The sequence below is a fragment of the Taurulus bubalis genome, assembly GCF_910589615.1.
Source record: "Taurulus bubalis genome assembly, chromosome: 7".
Classification (NCBI taxonomy): Eukaryota; Metazoa; Chordata; class Actinopteri; order Perciformes; family Cottidae; genus Taurulus; species Taurulus bubalis.
The window spans coordinates 20,721,855-20,743,350 of record NC_136595.1 but is presented as its reverse complement, the minus strand read 5'-3'; the positions used below and the strand labels follow the sequence as shown (position 1 = coordinate 20,743,350).

Sequence of the window (21,496 nt, the reverse complement as noted above, 5' to 3'; positions counted from 1 at the left end):
TTACATATATTTCAGGTGTACACATGATATATACTAGTCCAGTGCTCAATCGAGGTATGGCCATTTACAGCGTGTGTCTGTTGGGAACAGGCCGGTTGTTTAGCTTCTGGTATTGGTGCTTAGCGTTGGACTCTAACGTTAGTATATCCAGCATCCAGCAGCAGGCCCGCTGTGGATGTGATGCTCGGTCCGCAGAGCCCTGAAGCCCCGCCCACACTGCTACACAGAGCGCCGATCTCTGGTTTATTCAAAGTTTATCTATATTAAAACGTGTCACGTTCACCAAATACGGCACTGGATGTCCTTGGGTCCCCAACAATGAACCCGCCAAGACTGGAGTAGATTGGATGAACGATTCTCGAGATATACAAAAGACACACAGGCTTCAGAGATTCCTATATAGATAGTGAGAGCACAATATGTCTTTGAAAATACTGTCATGGCTAATGTTATCAGCATTCATGTAATACTTGTTTTGTTTTTTTAGCTCATGACAAAGTGAATCTATTTTCTCTTTGAGCTGTATATGTTGTTGTGGAAAAACTCTTTTCACTTAAAGGGGAACCACCGAAATTAAGAATTTTAACATGTTATTTCCCTGGCATAGGAAAGTTCAATGAATATTTCAACTCCCAAATTTGTGATGCCGTGAAGCAAAAAGTGGGGAGCTGCTCCATAGACAGTGAATGGTTCAATAATTTGATGGATTCAGAATGTTCGTTTTCTGTCTTAGACCTAAATGAGCTTCATTCTATTGCAGTGTTCTCAATTCTGACATAAAGGATGTTCTATTATAGGAAGAACATTCCCCTTGGTGCCCTCAGTGTCATCGAAAACATCTTTCTCTATTAATTGTCTATGGAGCAGTTCCACACTTCATAACTGATGACATCAACACATTTACTTTGTGGGGATTTGGGAAACAGTTGTCAATCACACCGCTAATAACGCTATTTGTGCTGCTTGCATTGCCCACACCTTCCACTGCATTGCTACAATCCCTCTGGGTGCAACAAACGTGCTCATGTCATAGAGGCGAGTGCAGTAATGCTTTTCTTTCATCCAGATTTTTAAAAGTCTTTTAAGTACCACAACGCTGTAAAAGGCTCAACTAAACTAAGAGAGAAGTGCCAATCAAGCACACATGCACATTGTCCTGAGAAGATCTCTGTTTCTGTTACATAATGGTGGAGCAGCTGGAACTGGCCTCCCTTCAAAAGACACTGCACCTTTTATGGCAGCTTGGATTCATTTAAAAGCTTGATTGTAGTAATTCCGAAGGTTGATGGGTTTTCTCATCCTTATAACGCGATAACTAAAGATACTCGAGCACAACTCCTCTGGGAAAACATTTCAGTGTATTGATGAAAACTAAATTGCAGCTCTTTGACAATGTACATACTGGAACAGTAAAATGTGATGAGAATATTGGGTTACTCTGAGAGCCTTGAGAGAAACTTGAAATGTGAATTTGGTTAAATTTTGTAAAGAAATCACCCGAACAGAAGCACAAATAAACATGATTACAACAAACACTGAGGCGGTATAACTATGTTTACGAGTCAAAAACATAAAAGGGCAATGCTCTAGTGTTTCTCACAAGATTATCATTGAACAAAACATTATATTTATAAAAATAAATGCGTTAATGTAGCCCAGACTGACATTAAAACATAAACAAATGTTATATATATATACACACATGAATAGACAATGTACCCAACTACAATCTGCAAAAACACTAAATGACCTTTTACAGGCTTTTTTTAATGACCTTCCTTTCTGCTTGGTGAATGTGCACTCACTACTTCTCGTGCTAAGTGAGGTCTGTTGTCTTGCAGCTTATGCACACATGTATACGGTTGTATATCGGGCTGCGAGAACTGTCAAGATGTGTCTGAGCACGCAGCAGTTCAGTGGCAGAACAGATCCAGCGCAGACACTGACAGAGGACTACAGCTGTGGGGTTGTGCTGCTGACGTGCTACTTTCAGTACACGGCCGATGGAGACAAAGAGGTGTGCGGTGCTCTGCACTTATATGTGTGTGTGTAAAGTAACAGGAGGGGAAAAGAGAAGACAGGGGGAAAGTAGCTGTTGGCCGCCTACCTTTTATTTCCTTTCAAGGGCGAAAGAGCAAACCTCCTTCAAAACAACAACTAGTTTTCTGTCTTCTTTTTAAAAGAGTTATAAGACCATGACATATTATGGTATGGCCAAGCTGAAGAATAGATGGTTGTACAAATAAAGAGTTATGTTTGTCTCGACAGGTTTGAAGTAAAAACAAATAATAAAGTTATGTGATCATTCTGACTTTTGCTACTTTATATTGAAGTGTCACTCTGAATATCATATTCTGTGCAAAGCTAGAAGACTCCAACTATACAATATAAGTGAAAAGAAATATTGTAAGCAGTTACTGACCTCAGTGGCTGTACTTTAGTAGACTTTTTCCCCAACATACATATACATCTCCTACACGGAGGTGTATCTGAACCATAAATAAATAAACCAACTCGTGTTTAACCACAACATTCATTCAAGGCTCATTTCAGTATCGAACTTATTGAAGGTGGCAGCTTATTAAGTTGATACTCTGAAGATGAGATTCCTCAGGAATTGGTTCTTGCTTTAATCAAATGGATGCTTCTGAGAAATAGTAAGGGTTAATGTGAATATGGTCCGTCTTACACACACACACACACACACACACACACACAACCCTCCACAAGCCTAAAACCTGCGTTTGTTACGTTTCTTCCCCAGTTTTCGTTTTGCTCTCACTGAGACACACACACACACACACACACACACACACACACACACACAAAGCGATTATCACCAAAGGTGCGTGCCTGCTTGTAGCTGTTCCCACAGGGAAAATGGCTGTACAGCCTCTCCACTCTCATTTTTCATTGTCTGCTTATGATGCCCCATGTGTGCACACTGACTTTCATTTAACCCCTCACAACACAAACACAAACACACTCTCACATGCATGTAGGATGCCAAATCCCCCCCTCCTTCATTTCTGTCTCCATCTCTTTCCCTCTCACACTTGCCCACGAACAGCTTCTCTCTGCACTTCTGTTTTCATTGCAGTGGCTAACAGGAAGCTGTATAGGCGTGTCCCTCACATGCTGCAGCCACGCGGTGAGGGGATCTTTGTGCTCTTTGCCCGGTCAGACATGCATGGCTCCAGGAAACGTATTATAACACCCAGGGTTGGAGTCAATTTAGCAGAGTCGGTGTATTCAAATATGTATTCATTTTTGCATAACTGCCCCAAGGTGAAATAACTGTTTTCACTTGCCTAGAGAAATCACCTGCAGAAGAATACCAGTGAGGCTGCTGGGGATTCATGTCTCCTGCTCAAGGACAATACAGCAAAGTGAACACCTGACAACAAGCTACGCTTTCCAGCTGAAGGTCTCTTATACTCACTGGACCACACGGCTGTTCCACATTATGCTGCACATACATCCAACTGAGATGCTTTGGTACATGTGTGCTATTAATGGTCTGACCCCTGACAGCGGGTCCTAACACGTCTATCTCAGTAAAGTTGTTCACTGTTGTTTTTGGACGTTCCTGGTCTAATTTAACACTACATTAATTGAACTAATTTTAAATGTAATTTCTTTAGTCATTTTAAACTAGTGAAATGCTTTAAAGTTGGCAAATACAAAGACATACAGTTACAATGAATGCAAATGTGAATAACATGAAATCTTGAGCAGCTGGATGTGACATTAAAAGGTCTACACAGCAAAAAAAAAAGATGCCCAAAGAATAAACTGTTTCGAAGAGCGCGGATTAGAACGGTCAAAATAAGCAGCCGTTCTCCTGCCGAAGAGCTGTGGAGAAAAATCTCTTCGACAGTCCTCTGCGAATAATATGCGGATAACTTAAAAACATGTTTTACTGAAACATGTTCACTCAAAAGCTTTCCAGGGATAAAGGAATGCATTAGGCTTCTACATACAGTACAACGGTTAAAGTCAGATGAATGATATACTAGTATTGTCTTTACCAAGATCAGTATTATTGTGAAAAAACACACACACACACACACACACACACACACACACACACACACACACACACACACACACACACACACACACTTTGTCTTCGCTTCTCCCTTATGTTTAGAGCCAACATCTATGTAAAACATACGGCAATATAAATCATACAATTCAATGGTACTGCTAACAAAGTAAAGAACAAAAGTTACAGCGTTGCATCACATTTTCAACACATGCCCCGATCCTCTTTTGGGCTCTACCACAACTTTAAATCTTTAAGTATCCTGTCTGGACTTTTCCTTCTGTAGAAGCTCTCATATCGCCACGTTTTCTAAAATCATTAAACACTTTTTGAATTCCCTCACAAAAACCTGATTTGTTTTTCACGGTATACATTGCTCTCTACATCACTGCACCGTATCCTTGATCCAAGCACCAATTGTAGCAGTGACAGTTTTCTTCCAGTTAAAAGCTATCATTCGTTCTGACTGCAACAGAGCAAAATCAATATATTCATATTCTTTGGTTTTCAACTTGAGATCAGTTGGATACAAGTGTAGCAATATCATCTGCGAGTCTAATGGAACATTCACGGACAAAATTATCATGATTCTATTGATCGCCTCCCTCCAGAATTTCTTTATTTTATCACAGTATCAAGTACAGTGCACAGCGTTGCTTGAGCATTGTTATATTTAAAGTGTCAGGAATATAGCTGTTATATTCATTACATTTGACAGGGGCTACATGTCTATGTCTATGCCTACTCACAGGCTTTGTTCTAAATTATTATTTGAAATGTCCTTTAAATCTGCCCTCTATGCCATCCATCAAGTTTGGGTACTGAGGTCTCATTAGAACCAGAGCCAAGCCAGTTGTATATTAATGAAATCAAGACTTTCTTGGAGCTGACAGAGCCAATCCCTGGTGAGCAGGGTGGCAATGGTGCCCAATGGTGTCGCTGCAAGAGAGGATTTGTACAGGTCTAGTGGAGGTGCACAGGGGAAGCAGAGGATGGGAGGACACAGGGAAGCTGAGGAAACGGATGGGACGAGAGAAATGTGAACGAGAGTTCCACATAATGTCGAACAGAAAGTGCAAAGTGTTACAACGTGACACAGGGGCATCGACAGAAAGCGTCTCCATTTTGGATTAAGATGATCATGAGTATAGTATGGGAGGATAGAATCTGCAAAGAGTCTATTTCATTCAAATATATATATTTAAATCTTTATTTTTTTATTGGTGTTTATTGGTGTACATTACAATTTCCATGTTTCATGAATATGTTAAGCCCCAGGAACCCCTACAATAATTAATCAAGTAGAAATAAAATCCCATATCTGAGTTTAAGTTTAGTATTTTGTGCCTGCGGCAAAGTTTGAACTTATACTACACCTGCTCTGCTGCCCTTTTCCTGCCATCATGATGTGAATACGTTAACATGCGCTGGTGTGTTCGTAGTGTGTGTGTGTGTGTGTGTGTGTGTGTGTGTGTGTGTGTGTGTGTGTGTGTGTGTGTGTGTGTGTGTGTGTGTACTGATTGATGCCTTCCAGGGCAGTTGCGTGATTGAAACACCTCCTCACCATAAAGCTGTCGTGCGTGTGATGGAGTTGCAGGGTCATTTTATGCATCACACCTGTCCCCCTTCCTCCCCACGCTGACACCCAATCAAATAGGAAAATGGGCATATATGTTTTCCTGGCCTTGAGAGGGCTTGTGGAGGGTTGGATTTGTGTGCGTGTGTGTGTGCGTGTGTGTGTGTGTGTGTGTGTGTGTGTGTGTGTGTGTGTGTGTGTGTGTGTGTGTGTGTGTGTGTGTGTGAGTAAGACAAAGAAAAAGAGATTAGGAGAGGGATTGATTTCAGACTAGTAGATCTGACAAATACAGAGCAGAGATGTTGGACTATCTATTACTTAAATATTCAGTTTTTATCTACGGAAAACTGAATATGTGTTATGATGTGTGTGAGTTCCTCTTTTTGTTTCCTTGAGTCCTTTTCATGTCTGTGTACCTTTACTAATAGATCACACAACCCACCGAAAGAATACAAACACACACACAGAGGTGAAAAGTGCATTAACACAAGTATGGCATTACAATGTTGAGGTACTTTGTGCTTTACTTGAGTATCTTTATTTCATGCTAATGATGCTCCTCCATGTACTTTCCGGATTACTCTCAAAAACACATTCATCATAGAGTATTTTAGATCTAGTCTTTTGTAACTTGTAACTATCCACATGTATGCATGTGTGTATATGGCTGAGTGGGGGTGCTTTGACTCAACATGAATCAGATAAAATCGTCGTAATTAAATAAAAAAGCTCTAGTGTCTATCCTCACTCAACTGGTGACGAAATCACAACCATTCAGTCTCATCTGACTGCTTATCTTATGATGTTACACTGTACTGTAAGGAAGAGCAAACCTGCGTGCTGAGGAACATTTGGGAAACCAGCCCTTGTTCTAAAAATAGCCAAGAAGGGCCCTTAAAATAATGACGCTGGCTGCCTGCTGTAGTTTAAGGCTGGCAAGACAAACGACATTCATTCCCGCTCGGTGCCTTTAATCAGCTTGTGATAATTAATGCCACACTCCATTGGCCAAACAAATATCTTTGTCAAGGTGCTCGTTGCTGTACACGTTCTTCTCCTGTTCTCTAGACAAGATAACAAGCAGTCTTTAATTGCCTTATTTTGTGTAGTAGTCGTATTATAGACTTTTACCTTGTGCTGTTAGCCGCTGTAGTCACGCCTCTGTTTCCCTCGCTTCTTTCCCCCTCCTTCCCTCCTTCCCAACCAGTATATAAAATATTTCATCATGTTTGGCTGGTGGGCAGTGGTAGCGGCATCACACTTTAATAAAGTGAACGACCTTGTGGGATTGCAAGGGGATAGATTAAGTTTGCCTTCCCTACTGGCTGAAGCAGCAACCTCTGTGGGGTTTCTTATCTGGAGCTTTACTTAATTACCTGCTTTAATTCTAACATTCTCTAAAATGACCCCTCGCCACGATGAGGCAAGCTGTTTTAATTAAACAAATGAATACGTCGCTTATCGGGCGGGATCAGAGCTCTCGTTTGTCACAGTAACAGTTAAGGATGCCGCCGATGATCGCGTTATCTGGGACTTGGCCTGGGTTTCACCACACACAGAGGAAGGAGCAGCCGATGCTATCTGGCTACTGTATGTGGCACTGTAGAGATATGAGAGATTGCAAACAGGCCCATTAGATATAGCAGACATGTCCACTTAGTCACATCCTAATCTGATGAGCTTCATAATGTAGCTATACGTGCCGTATTTTGTTGGTAAAAAGGGTTTATAGCCCAAGGCAGGAAAGTTTCAAGGAGGAGGGGAGAAAACGAAGAAAAAGGAAACGTATAACAAACCAAAAGGAAACCAAAAATAGTCTAGCCGCTATTCCCAAAGTCGCTGACACTGGCCGGCTTGTTTATGGTAGTTATATAACAATATTTTAGAGTGTGCAGAGGGTTCCTGTGCAGCGCTGCCTGACCAAATTTAATGGGAGAAGTGTCAAAGAAGCCATTACACCAGCAGGGGCAGGCACAGCCCTATTACATATGGCTGCTGGCTGCTAATGTGTATTAGCAGGAGACAGAGGAAGCAAGGTGAAGATAAGTGATTTTGCAGTAACTGGCTAAGTAGGACAAAGGAGGGAGGGAGTGTGTTAGGGAGGGTGAGACAGAGAAATGAGACCAGGGATGGACACGACTAGGACCAGAGTGAAAACTGTTTTGCCGAGACCCGACCGTGAAACCTGAAGGTCACAAGTAGAGTCCCTGTGCTCTCCTCTGCCCATCGACAGCTCTCTGTAATGTCACCGTGTTCTTGAGCAGGACATTAACTCACACTGTGACTGCTTGTTCAATGTCGAAGTTTAAGAAAAGCAATCCAAATCTTATAAATCAAAACCAGACTGCCGGAGCATCTCAAAACACCCACCACTAAAACAAGGTGACAGCCAGTATTTTCCGTTGGTTAATAATTTAGTGAGGATTGAAGGCTGCTCTTGGCAAGAAATAGTGAATTTGCCGTGTTTGTGTCTGTCAGCAGCAAAATTCCAAACACCGTATTTTTCGACTAGAAGGGGGCACCTTGCCCAGCCGAGGAATCCCAAATGCACTGAAAATATAGAGCATGCCTCACTGCCAAACACATTAGCTCTTGTTCTTTATTTAAGCCTTTGTCAAACTATCTGTGGTACTTCACTCACACAGCAACTCTTTTCAAGTGCTCAATGGCCGAGTTTTGCCACTCGACGCAAGTCGTGGACGGGTGTGCTGGTATTGAAGGAGTGAGGAGGCTCCTCGGCTTGGTCTTTGACAGCCCCCTTGAACTCTGTGGGCCCCGTGATAAAGTGGCTTGATGAGTGGGCAATCTCTGTCTGCCAGCTGCTGGCCTGGCCAGAGGAGCCAGGAAGGTGCCAAACCATGTGAAAGAAAAACACACGTACATGCACAGGGAGATGTGAATGCTGGTATGCAAACATACAGGTATGTCGTCATGTAGAACCATATGTTTGGCCCACACCTGCACTTATTCACATGCTCACTGGAGGTGGGGGAAGTTCATGGTTACACACACACACACACACACACACACACACACACACACACACACACACACACACACACACACACACACACACACACACACACACACACACACTCCTTGTACACGGAGCAGAGAGACGGCACATGGCAGTCTAACTTGTTGCTCTCACTACCAATATCAGCTGCTCTGTTTCATCAATGTTGGGTCTGAAAGAAACGCGCAGCAGGCGGTTTCAACCGCGGTGTTGTTCAGTCGGGACGCGCACCACGTAAGAGTAGAAGAGATACGAGTGGGGACGAGTCTGCCAGCCGCGAGGTGACTCAATGCAGTGTAAAATGCTGGAGGCATTCAGTGCCCTCTATCAGAGCTGCTATGTGAAACCCTCATTTTTGTAGATTGCGGCACACTTGTAATGCAGAAGGATTCATGTTTTGTTTTTGTAATATTTATTTTCTGAGCAGGCCCACAAAAGATAACAGTATTGAAAAGATGCAGCTTTTTAAATGAGACTTTTCTAAAATAAAAGTGTTTGGATTTTTCTGACTGCTTGTATTATATTAATACAAATATATAGAGCCTTGTGTAGTAATATAGAACATTGAGAATCTGATACATTGAGATGCTTGAGCAATCACAAATCCGGTGAATTGTAATTGAATCGTGAGGCCGGTGAAGATTCACACCTATACTCACACAACAGGTTCACACACAAACAAATGCCAAACAAACAAGTCCTTATATAAATACTCTGCTGTGACAAACACACAAGTTAAAGATATCCAAGTGCTGATTTACTGTGAATAAGATTGAACACCTGCCTCAAATCTGTGATCAGAGCGCAGGGAGAGCTGAGGAAGTGACATCACATGTCCTTAAGGAGAGACGGAGGGGGAGACAGGGTTGTGTGTAGGATCATGTGTATGTGTTCAATATTTAAATCCCAGACCCACATGAAAAAATCATAACAAATTCAAACCCTGACCTGCCCATTGAATGCATCAAAAAAACATTTATATTTATATATTCATTCGTTTTTACAGCCGACTGAACAGAATGCATCACTGGGTTCCTATGCCTTGACTCTATAGACTCTCAATCTCTGGATCTCTTTCTCCACTGCGAGCCTACAAGTCTGTGCTTCTGGCCCACACGCGGCCACAGATTACTGCTTCTGCCTTCCAGTCATATTTAGCTTAGATGTAGTTTGCACTCAAGACTCAAGACAAAAAGTAAGTGTTCAACAGTTGCACTGACATCTTTTGAATTGTGCCAATCATTATAGAAAATCTTTCTTGTATCGATATGGTACCAAATTCTCTTTGGTCTCTATCGTCACCATGAGGTTGTCATTTGTGGTTCTGAGTGAAATATCTTCTGTTCCGCTCAGGATGAACCGTAATAACTGTGGCGATCCTTTAACTTTTCATCTAGCACCGTCATTTCATTTGTCCATCACTTTGATTTATGGCCCAAATCACTGCAAACATTCCCATCAGCCTCAGCTGCACTTTGTGTTAACTGTTAAAAAAGCAACTGATGGCATGCTAACAGGCTCACTTATGATGGCTGACATGGTAAACTGAACAAGAGCATCTGAGCATCGTCATTGTGAGCCATGTTAGTGTTAGCATTTAGCGCAAAGCACTGCTATGACACATTTTGGTAAATTGCATTTTTTTCCCTTCTGTCTGGGTGATATCGACATTATAAAAGGATTTTGAAGACCCCATTTTATATCGCCTTTTTACCGCACATTTCATCTTCCCCACTGCAGCTTCCTACACTGGCCATGCAACACCCCGCTTGCCAGCATACAACATATCAATACTTTACATTTCAACCAAATAATAAACTTCACATCGACGTCCTAATGAAGTAGAAATCAAATGTAACAGGAAAAGAAATCATATTATCATCACCGTAAAATAAATGAGAAATAGTTCACTGATTGAGAAGCAGGAGAAGAGATTTCTAAATCACACCAGCAACATGCCTCCTACTCTTTGCTCCATGCATATTTAGACGTCATTAACTCGTGGATCCTAAATAGATTAGGGGGTTTGTGTGTTGACATTCATGGCTTTCAAACCGAGCAAGGAGCTTTCTGGCTGATTGCGCCGACATGTCAGCTGATAATTCAGGAAGTAGAACACACATGAGTAGATTGGACGGCTTTGTTCGCTAAATGACAAGATCTGTCTTCCTCTCCGCCTCCTTAATTATCTTCCTCGGTTATAATTACACGTGTGAAGGTCCAGGGGACAATCACTGTTGTGTTCTACTGTCTGCTGGCTGAAGTTTGATGAGATAGGCAGGAGAAACGGTGGAGACTGACACTGGCTGTAAAAGAAGGTTACTATCTGCCGTTTGAAAATCACAGGCATTCATTATGAGTATGATGCCAAATTAGCATAAATCAGTCTGTGTCATTACATTTGATGAGCAGCACCATACACATCTGCTGCTGCACTGATACATACTGTAAAGTGACACAACAACTTAACAGCGTAATGTGATGGAGTTAAAATAAAATGTTGCAAACTTGTCCTTTAGATGAGAGTAATTGTTCCTCAAAATCCACAATATTACCACCCATAAACAGCTGACAGTTATGACACACCGGAGGCTTTCATTAAGAATAGTGATGACGGAGAACAGTGAGTGACCTGGGGGTCCTTAAGCAGCCTTGTAATTCTCTCTTAATGAAGCCGATGAATAAATGATTTGAGGCGCTGTGCATGAGGAGTCTGATCCCCCGTCAGCTAGTCTCTGCGGGGTTAGAAGGAACCTCAGTGGAGTCCGCCTCGTTCCGGCTCCCCCCTCTACCTCCTCCTCTATTCTTTAACCCCCACTTTTTGGGCAGCCATCTCCTCCCCTCCATTCACCTCTCTCTCACCTTCCACCCATCTCCTCATCCCTTCTACCTCTGCCTCCTCCCTACACATCCCTCCACACCCCCACTGTCTGTGATCCTAATCTCCTCTAAAACATCTTTTCCTGGACTGTGGGAGTTGGCAGCTAGCGAAGGCCACCACCAGACTGTCATAAACAACTGGTGGGTGTCGGCGTGCTGGCGGCCCTCCAGTTTTAGACACGCTCCTTTTGACAGGTCACTTTTTTATGATGCTGATTGTTATTTTCCCTGTTATTGTTTTTCTTCCCTGTGACTTCAGATGAGGGAGGGCGAGGGCGAGGGGGGGGAGGGAAGTGCAACTCTCTGAGATCAGGCAATCTTACTCTCTGGGACAGAAAACAAAGATGACAGTAATAAAAAGGAGAACCAATTGCTTTTTCATTTCATTTCCTCTGGGAAATCAGGCTGAGGGAGGAATAACGGGGCTATAATAATAAAGTTTAAGAAAAAAGGGCCTATGGCTTTCCATTCCCTAAGCAAACCACAAGCAGTAGCCACTGTGGACAGTACGGTTGCTCAGGGTCAGAGACATTATTGGAGGGAACGCTGGAGGATGTGAAGCAAACGGTGGGAGCAGTGGTGAAGAAGTACAGTTCAGGGTATTCAGGAATACTGAGTGCCAAGAAACACAGTGTGCACACGAAACCTTTTCCTAATTCTCCTTTTTTTCAAGAAGATGAAATGTGAACGTGGAGGTAAACTGCAGTATTAGTATTAAATCTAAAGCTAGTTGTTAACATGATTCTACTTAACCAGTGTTTTTTCAACAGTGCATCATTCTATGCTATGGCATGGTTATATTACAGTGGCACATAGTGCAGCTATATCTCCGCATGACCATCCAAGTTAATGGGCCACAATAAAGACACCACTGTCTTCATTTTATGGCTCAGTCTTCTAATGGCCTACTTGGCTTTCTTTCCTGTTCCCTCAAAGGAGCCATCTAGGTCTCTTTAAGGCCTCTGATATTCTCAGCACACTCTTTCTTCCTGGCCGATGTCTCCCTCCATCCATTCTATCGCTCTTCCTCATTCCTTTCACTCCCTCCCTCCTCCCCACATTCCCGACAGCTACAGGCAGCCTGCGGTAGCCCAGGGCCTTTTCCCCATGCCTTTAGTTTCATTAGCGGGCCCCAGATGCTTAGCTGCTTACAAAATTATGAAGGGCCAAAGCCAACCGCCTCCAGATGGGAGTTATCTATATTCAGATGAGCTGTTTCCTCACATTCAGAGCAATCCCACCCTGATGTCCTACAGTGTCGTCAACAAACATGCTGACAAACACAAACACAAGCGAGTACAAACAGATTCACAGTGGAAGCCATGTGCACATGTCATGCACACACCCGGGGCCACCCAGGCAAAAGCACACACACACACACACACACACACACACACACACACACACACACACACACACACACACACACACACACACACACACACACACACACACACACGGCTCTTTCTATATAGGAAAAAAAAATGGCTTAATCGCTGTTGCACTGCTATTTTTGCTGTCAGCTTGAGCTTTTATCCTGTATTGTTTGGTGGACAGAGATGCAGGTTGTTTTTTTAATAGCCATTGTACAAATAGTTATGAGACATGTGAGTTATATTAGGGGTTCTCAACCGTTGAAGGAAAAAACCTCACATGGCAAAACTTATACACATTAAATTATACACAACGATAGTCAACAAATATCGACAAAAGAATAATTACATTGTGCAAGCATAATGCAACAAGTGCCAAAGCATAACCGTGTGGCCCTGATGTAACGGTAGAATTTATATTATGTGGACAATCAACGAGAGGAAACACATAATTATTCTATCAAACTCATATTTCAACCTTTTTCTTTCTTTCTTTTTTTCTTTCCTCTGTATCGTTTCCTTTTGTCACCTTAACTCTGCTGCAGTAATTAAATCACAGGCACAAGTTTTGAGACAGTCCAATCCCCTGAACCTCACACTCCATTTCACCCAGATGACACCCGGATGCATTCAAGCAGCACAAAGAAGAGGAGACCCATTTCAATACAATCATTCAAGCAACACATCCACGGAAGTGTGCTGATAAAAAAAAAAGGTGAAAGCAAAGATTTGAATGTGTTTGGACAAAGTAACTGAGGGATATGTTAAAATATCCGCTAGCGAAGAAAAATAATGTTGGAAGTGTTGAGAGCTGATGGAGGGTGTGTTTGTGTGTGCGGGACTCCAACCATGTGGTTGCACACTCATACTGACATGTATCTACACAGAGAGAGTTTTTGCATCAATGAGTGCAGAATGAGATGAGAGGCGAACCCAATTAGGGGACAAAAAGGATTTTGGAGAACAGTAACTGGGCCCGACAGCTGCAGACACTGGACAAGCACCACGCCACTGTTGACTTCAGCTGCTTCAGCTGACCATCTGAATTCATTACAGTGTCTGACACGCACGCCCACACACACACACACACACACACACACACACACACACACGCACGCACACACACGCACACACACACACTCATGTGTTGGGCAGAATGCAGATATCAAGCAGTCCTACAAATTGTCCTAATGTGACCCGTAAACACCTGATAGAAAGGCTTTGTGGAATCGCTGAGATACCCATAATCCTTTAGTTGGAGTCAGGGGGTCAACTCATCATCGTGCTTAGCACGACCAATGAGCTTTCAAACAGGCTATAGCCAAGCATCAACACACACAAAAACCCTCACAGTAGTATGCACAGCCTGCAGGCCCGGCTGCTATATATGCAATGTAAATGTAAATCCAGCGTGTGTGTAGAAATACTTCAGGAGGAGCCGTTGAAGAATTGGTCCCGTGTCACACCGGGCCTGCAACGACAAAACATTTTGCTATGTTGACGAGGGCAGGCTGCCTGAACAAAGAGGGGTGAAGGTGAGGTCTTCCGCCTACAATAGTAAAAGGCAGGCGCTGACTTACAGTACAGTAATCAGGGGACTGCTGGCTGCAGAAAAACTGCAACGCCTCACCTAGTTCATTATAAGATGACACAACCAATTTGTACCTCTGCCTGCTGCAATCTACCAAATCTCCCCTGACAAAAGCATTTAGATTAGAGCGCTTTCAGGGGGGGCTGCACTGACATGCGTACCCAGCCTGTAAAAGGAGAAATGAAGTGCCTTTTTAATTCTCCTCCAGGCAAACATAAAACTGTCCAGGTAAGTCATTTGTGGGTTGAATAGAGAGCCAGGAGCAAGTTGCCCTATCTGTCGCAATACCGCTCGCTCTCACTCCTTTTTTATTCCTACGCCTTTCTCTGCAGGGAACTCTGCTGGAACACTTGCTATTGTGCACATTTGCAGCCCACAAACTCACACACAGTCCTTATCCTCATCTGGAAGATTATTAATCTATTTGTTACATTTTGTATCATTATTTCCCCCCCCACATAATCCTCTTTCACTTTCTTTGGCAGCATGCAAATGAGTTTCTGTGAACAAGGAAGCTGCATGTGCTGTTGATTGTTCTGATTGGCGCTTCTCATTCTCTCTTCCCCTCTGTCTCCCTCGCCAGTTTGTCCTACCCAGAAGCCTCCCAGATGGAATAGAAAAGTGGAAACGGAGGGAGGTGCCATTTCATCTAATAAAATAGAGCTTTGTGATCACTTTCCTCTCTCAAGTCTTTAAAGACAACTGGAGTGAGGCGGAAAGGGAAGTAATTTCCCCCGGAACATGAACACCACTCCACATTTTTCCTACAGAGTTGCCAAGTGACTTGCATCAGGTATTCTCTTTTTCCTCCTGCAAATATTCACTCAGATTCATACATCACTCCATTTCCTCTCGGCGGTCGAACTGGTGACAGATAATTAGGTGTGTGCGCGTTTGTGTCTCTTCCTTTCTCCTGCGCTTGGTTTTTTATTAAAAGATTTTGTCCGTCTCCGTTATCGCGCAGACAATGTTGACAGAGAGGGAACATCATATATAACATTTTTTTTTTAATCTAAGAATCTTATATGAAACCCATAGCCTTCCTGTCTGTCGAATGATTGCTACGGTTCCCGCTTCAAAACGGGGTTGAGCACAAAAACACAGTCTCTGTTTTAAATTAAAACACCACGCAGAGATACAGGCCGCAGGCACAGTAAAAGGTGTAAAGAAAATTACGTTACAGTAAAACATTGCAGTAAAGCTGTGAGATTGAGAAACATGGGCGTGAGAAGACAGTAAAGCTTCTCTGGTCTCTTGAGGAAGACAGTAAATGTGTGAAGCCACGGCTGACGATCCATTTCTTTCCCCTTTAGCCTCGAGTCTAACAAGTATGACCACTAGGGAGATGAGCAAAGAGGGGAATAGGTGAGACACTGGAGTACTAAATATCATCGGGAATTGGTCGCAATATAAGTCAACAACAACATAGGGAATTTATTCATTTCAATACATGGTGTTTATACTCAACACGCCACTCAGATGTCGTATCATACCACAGAGACTCTTGTTCTAGCAAATCCTTATTGTTGTACATTCTTAAGACACTATAAAGTTGTGATTTGTTTTGTTGCATATGATCTTGTGTTCGGATCCAGGATATTCCGACTAAGTGTGTCTGCTTTGGTGTTATTCGGTTCAGGGGAGATGGTGGTCGGAGTGAAAGTCAGGATGGGCGCCTCAAGTGTTCTCAAACCGCAAACTGGGGGTCGCTTGATGTTTTTATGAAGCGAGTCTGTTTGGAAATGAATCGTTAGTCTCGGTTTTATTGCTCAAATTACCCGAGCCGGTCCTTGTCCTGTTTGCCCTTAATTAACAAGCGTTCAATTCCCCTATTAATTAGCACAAGCTATTAGCTATTTTACATCACTCTTCATTTGTCGACAATTAAAAAGGTCTATTATTAAAAAAAGGCACACCACATGGTTAATTGGGCAAGTGGCTCGGCAGCAGGAGAGGGGAGGCAAGAGGACGATGCAGACACTCTGAACAAGGAGGAGTCAGAGAGGTCCGCTGGCGCTCTCGCACAACCTTTACAGTCTGTCCGTCTTCAATTTGCTGCCTGACACTTTGCCCTCAAGAGAGGGACCGTCTCCCTCACTACTGTCACACACTGGCTGCATTCGGACTCCGGCGCCACGGCTCAGCAGTACGGACGCTAGAGGCTGGGAGGTGTGAGCGTAGTGCTGGATAAGAGGTTTTTTATTTTGAGGCAGCATGCGCACTTTCATTCACACTGCAGGACCTGCAGTGCTGTATGTGGAGAAGATCAGTGGGTGTCGGGCATCCCCTGTGCCGCAGCATCGGTTTGATTCCCCTTATCATTTCTGTTGTCTTTGTGTTTAATGATTAAGATTCAGAGTCAGAATTCCTTTATTATATGAATACAAAACATGAGAAATGGGAGCCTGACACTTTTCTTTTTGTTTGTGCTTTAAGTTCAGCAACACATTTAAGTGGAGCTGAAGATCTGATAACATTATAGGATTATGGGAAAACAATTCCAGGATAACAAGGCATGATATAGTACCACCAGAACCAAAACAAAGCAACATATTAAAACTGGGAAAATAAGTTAAAAAAAAATAAGAGGACGAATTGGAGAAGAAGTGAGTTTTAAGGAGAAAAAAGCCACCGTAAAGACAGACAAAGGTGTGCAACGAGAGACATGCAGGGCAGTGGAGGTATCCTCTCTCTTTAACTCACCCTGCCTCACCTCACGCCCTCTGCCAGGGCTTAACCAGTGGCAGGGGGATGCAGGCAGGCCAAAGCTGTGCTGATTGACAGAACAATTACTGCTAACACGCACCACGACTGAGAGGCAGACATCTCCAAATAGAATTTCACTATGGTGTTGCATCACATGCTTACAGGAAGGATTTTGGTCGAAAAGCAAAATTGCCCTGACTGACTGATGTGGAGCTGAGCACGACTGCTTGAAAAGCACTCCCCTGTTTGTTGTTACCTTCCGTAAAAAAAAAGAGGAAAAAGCATTTACCCTTGATCAAGGTTGGCTGGTTCTAACTTTAGAAGCAATGTTTGGCAAACCCATTTCCTTCAACTCTGACTGTTCATCTGTTTGCTCAGTTAGAGGTGGAGCTATTTTTATCCACGCACCTACTGACTGACGAAGAAGTGGAAAGTTAATTAAAAGAGACACGACTCATCCGAACAGTTCCAGTATATTAAACATCACGGATCCAATGAGCGAGAAATGATGTAAAGACGTGTGTTTTAGCTCGTCAGATTAAAGTGACAATAATGTCAGGTTTAAATGTACATTGTGTTTGTTTGAATTATGTATACATAATAGTTCACATGAAGCAAAAATATTGCTGTAAAGACAATTGAATTACGGCTGTTTTGTTGCACAGATGAGAAGGTTTGTTGTCAGATTTGAAATCAGACGTGTAGAAGAGATGAAATGTTAACGAAGCCATTAGCTGATCAAGAGACACTTAATGATAATAAAATAGCAAATGATAATTCAATAATTAATTAATCATCCAAAACACTAGCGGGCTCTAAGTTCACATAGAGAACATTTTCACATGTTGAAGACATGCAGCTTTTCTTTATTTAATACAATTGCAAACTGAATAATGAGTTTTGGGTGTTGCTTGGACCAAGCAAGATATTTGAAGAAGAGGCCACTTTGGACTCTGTGAACTTGTGATGGATCTCATTTTAAATTGTCTTCTGCCGTTCTCTGTTGCCTCTCCTTCTACTCCGCTCCACGCGGGACTCTCGACGCGGCATCTGTTAGCTGTTAGTCTGTCTCGTGCAGCCGTCCCGGCCATTTCCACCGCCGGCATTCCGGCCTCCAACAGCTGCATTACACCACGCTCCCTGACTTTCTAATTAGCTTATCTCGGGAAAATAAGGATACCGGGCAATCCTTTTCTCTAGCAGTTTAACAACTAGCAGGCCGCAGGGAGCGTGCTTGGCACCTAGTGTCTCCGAGGGGGCTGTTGTCTTCGACTGACTGGTACAAGAAAATATGGTTTCCTCGTAAACACTCACTCTCCTTTTCTCAATTTCTTGGATTTCTTTTTTTTCACTTTGAAATTTTAAGACAATTACAAATCACAAGAGCCAATTTAATTTCAAAGCTATAATATATTTTGGTGTTCAGGGTGAGCAATGAATCCGGCAACTACTGTTAGCAAGATGAGGAAGCTTTGCTTTTATTCAGCAGCTTCTCAACTACACAGATTAGGCTCTGTGAGGCTGATATTTAAGTCCAGAAAATGATATAGTGTAAATTTGCTCTTTATATAATGACGAAAGATAATATTCATATCGCTGGTGTTTGATGAACACAAGAGCAATGTAGTCCTTTTTAATGAGTTTGTCCATCATTCGTTGTTTAACCAAGCGGATCCACAGGTTACCTGTAGCTCTGCTTAAATGCCACATGATACAGTAACTCTGGGCCTCTGTTTGCTCTGGTGTCTCCAGGCTGAGGAGTGAAGGATGGAAGGAAGGAAAAAGGGATGGAGGAAGGGATAGAGGAAAGATCCATTCACCTGTAGCAGTGAACGTCCTGCAGGACTGTAATCTGCCAGTTGTCTCTCACTCTTAGCCGAGGCCAGCCGAGCCCTGCAGCCTCCAGCACCAAACGATGCTGGGGCCCCGGGACATGAGGCACCTGCACGGGGAGATAAAGGCTTCAACTCCTGGGCTAATACTGACGATTCTTTTGATAAATACAGACGTGGGGTGGTGGGTGGTGGGGGAGAAATATTTTCCCGCTACCTCTCTCTATCTCGTTCTCTCCTCCCTGTCTACCTGTCTCAGTAATCTCTTTTTCGTGTATTTGTTTTTTTTCTTCCTCCACACTCTCTCTGTCTGTTTCTCCGCAACTCTCCCTCTCTCTCTTCCTCTCTCCTTTTCTATATCTCCCTCTCTCTGTACCTTCTTTATCCTGTCCTGTGTGAGTTTGGATCAGACAGGCGAAGCTCTCCACGCTCTGCCTTTTTATTTATTCCATATCTGTAACTGTCAAAAAGAAGATTGCTACTTTAGGAGCTGTCTGTGCTTTGTTGTGCTCGTGAAAAGTCAAATAGAGGAGGTTGTGTTAAAAGCATCTTGACCACTTTGTGGGGACACAAACAATGTCAGCTGCGGTCTTGGAAGCCCCAGACAGTTGAAAATGGCTCTATAAGTGCATGACACACGAGGCCTTTTGGATGGCACAGGGCTGAGAGGAGCGGTTAAAGCAGTATTAGCCCGGGGAGGTAATTGGAGTCGAGCCTCTGCTACGGTACCTCCTGCTGTGTCTGTCACTTAAATACCTATTTATGAGAGCTTATTGCAACATAAACATGACCAGGGTGGCATGATTAGTGTATTACAAAAAGCTCTGAGACCTGAATGACCCGGCAAGGCTGCCGCTCAGATTAACACCTCAGAGGTTTTGTCAAATGAGGAGTCACGACCAGTGAGAAAGTGGGACAATAATTACATGGCACAAAATGCCAGTCACAATACCAGTGTATGAAAGTGTTATCACTAGAAACAGGAATAGAACTTTGCTTTAAAGCGAAGCTACACAGTAACTGACAGAGTGAATCCCCTCACAAGAGAAATAACACCAATTTTAAAGCGAGCACTTGCCAGCTTCACTGTAATAAAGATACAGTCCGCAGGATGAAACAATAGTCATGGCTGGCACTTTAAAAGAGAAAAAGACGGGCAAAAACTCTAAGTGCAAAGTTGCAACTACACCGCATGGAGTCAAAATAGAGCGAGCCAGCCAGCCGAGCTGAGCCGCATCATGTTGCACTGTGCTGTATCGTCGACAGCAGTTCATCTTTCCTGTCTACGGTGTCGTACCCATTGTCTATTCCCATTAGCCTATGACCGCCGTGCTACGGTATGGTCGGCGCGGGTGCTAGGCTTGCAGACGTAGACGGCTCGGGGTGGCAGATGCCTGGCTTTTCCGCGGATGCCCTCCATCAGCTGATGACAGATGTCAGGGCTCCTCTTGGACGGGAACACTTCATCACGCTACCCTGTTCCCCCTCCTCGCCCCGCTGGATCCACCAGCCTGCTTGGCAGTCCAACCCCACTGCACCAGCGCCGCTCCCTCCTGCCACACCTATCCATTCACTCTCACACACACACACACACACACACACACACACACACACACAAACTCTCACATCTCTGCATCCATCAGTCAAGCGTTATTACATCAGACAGCCGTCATAGTGGCAACCAATGGATCACATGCTAATGTGCCCCGACGCTTCCACTCTGGAAATCTAATGTATCAGTCTTTGGTGGGTGTGTGTGTCTTTGGTGTGTGTGTGTGTGTATGTGTGTATATACTGTTAGAGAATTTATGGAACCCTTTCCATAACTTTGAAAAACTTTTCTTCTGTGCCTGTTTTATTTTACAGATGAAATAACATTTAAGTGCAGCTCATTCCCCTTTTGAAAAAATGCTCGTAGAATTGATGATAATATTGTGATGCACACATACCATTTGGGCCGGCTGGTAGACTTGACTACAGGAGACATGCCATCTCTGTACAGGCTCTTGGTCTTGGAGAAGTTGACCACGTTGAAAATGACTCTCTGAAAGACATCAAAGAACATTAAAGCCACAAATTAATAAAAGTCGCAGAGGCGTTTTTGACCACTGGTCGTATTTAGCAATACTTTGATGAGTTTGTAATGTGCTGAGACATGCAGAAATGCTTCAATGAAGGTTAAGAACATATATTTAAATATCTAATAACGCTTAATTTAAGTCGCAGTCACCAAACAAGTACAATTTCAGTGAATAACTTGTTTTCAAACAATGCGTCTTGAATTTACAACTTTTTACATTACGGACTTATTATGACACACAACACTTCCTAATGGTGAAATATACGGAAGGTCAAAATTAGTTTCCCCAGCTAATTTTAAGATCTCTTTTTTTATCTTGAAATGCCAAAATATTACATCTTATTTCATGATACCTTACCTTGAATTTGATGAATTATGGACGGTCATTGACTCA

At 43.0% G+C, this 21,496-nt stretch overlaps 1 protein-coding gene across 2 annotated transcripts in view; it reads right to left on the bottom strand.

Moving 5' to 3' along the window:
* agbl4 (AGBL carboxypeptidase 4) overlaps nucleotides 1-21,496 on the bottom strand; it is a gene marked incomplete at its 5' end in the record, with an annotated part of 246,047 nt that overhangs the window by 127,068 nt on the left and 97,483 nt on the right. For both annotated transcript variants that reach the window (XM_079220896.1, XM_079220895.1), the window contains one exon: nucleotides 20,968-21,066. In XM_079220896.1, the coding sequence (XP_079077022.1) occupies nucleotides 20,968-21,066 (99 nt within the window). The remainder of the gene's footprint in view (nucleotides 1-20,967; nucleotides 21,067-21,496) is intronic.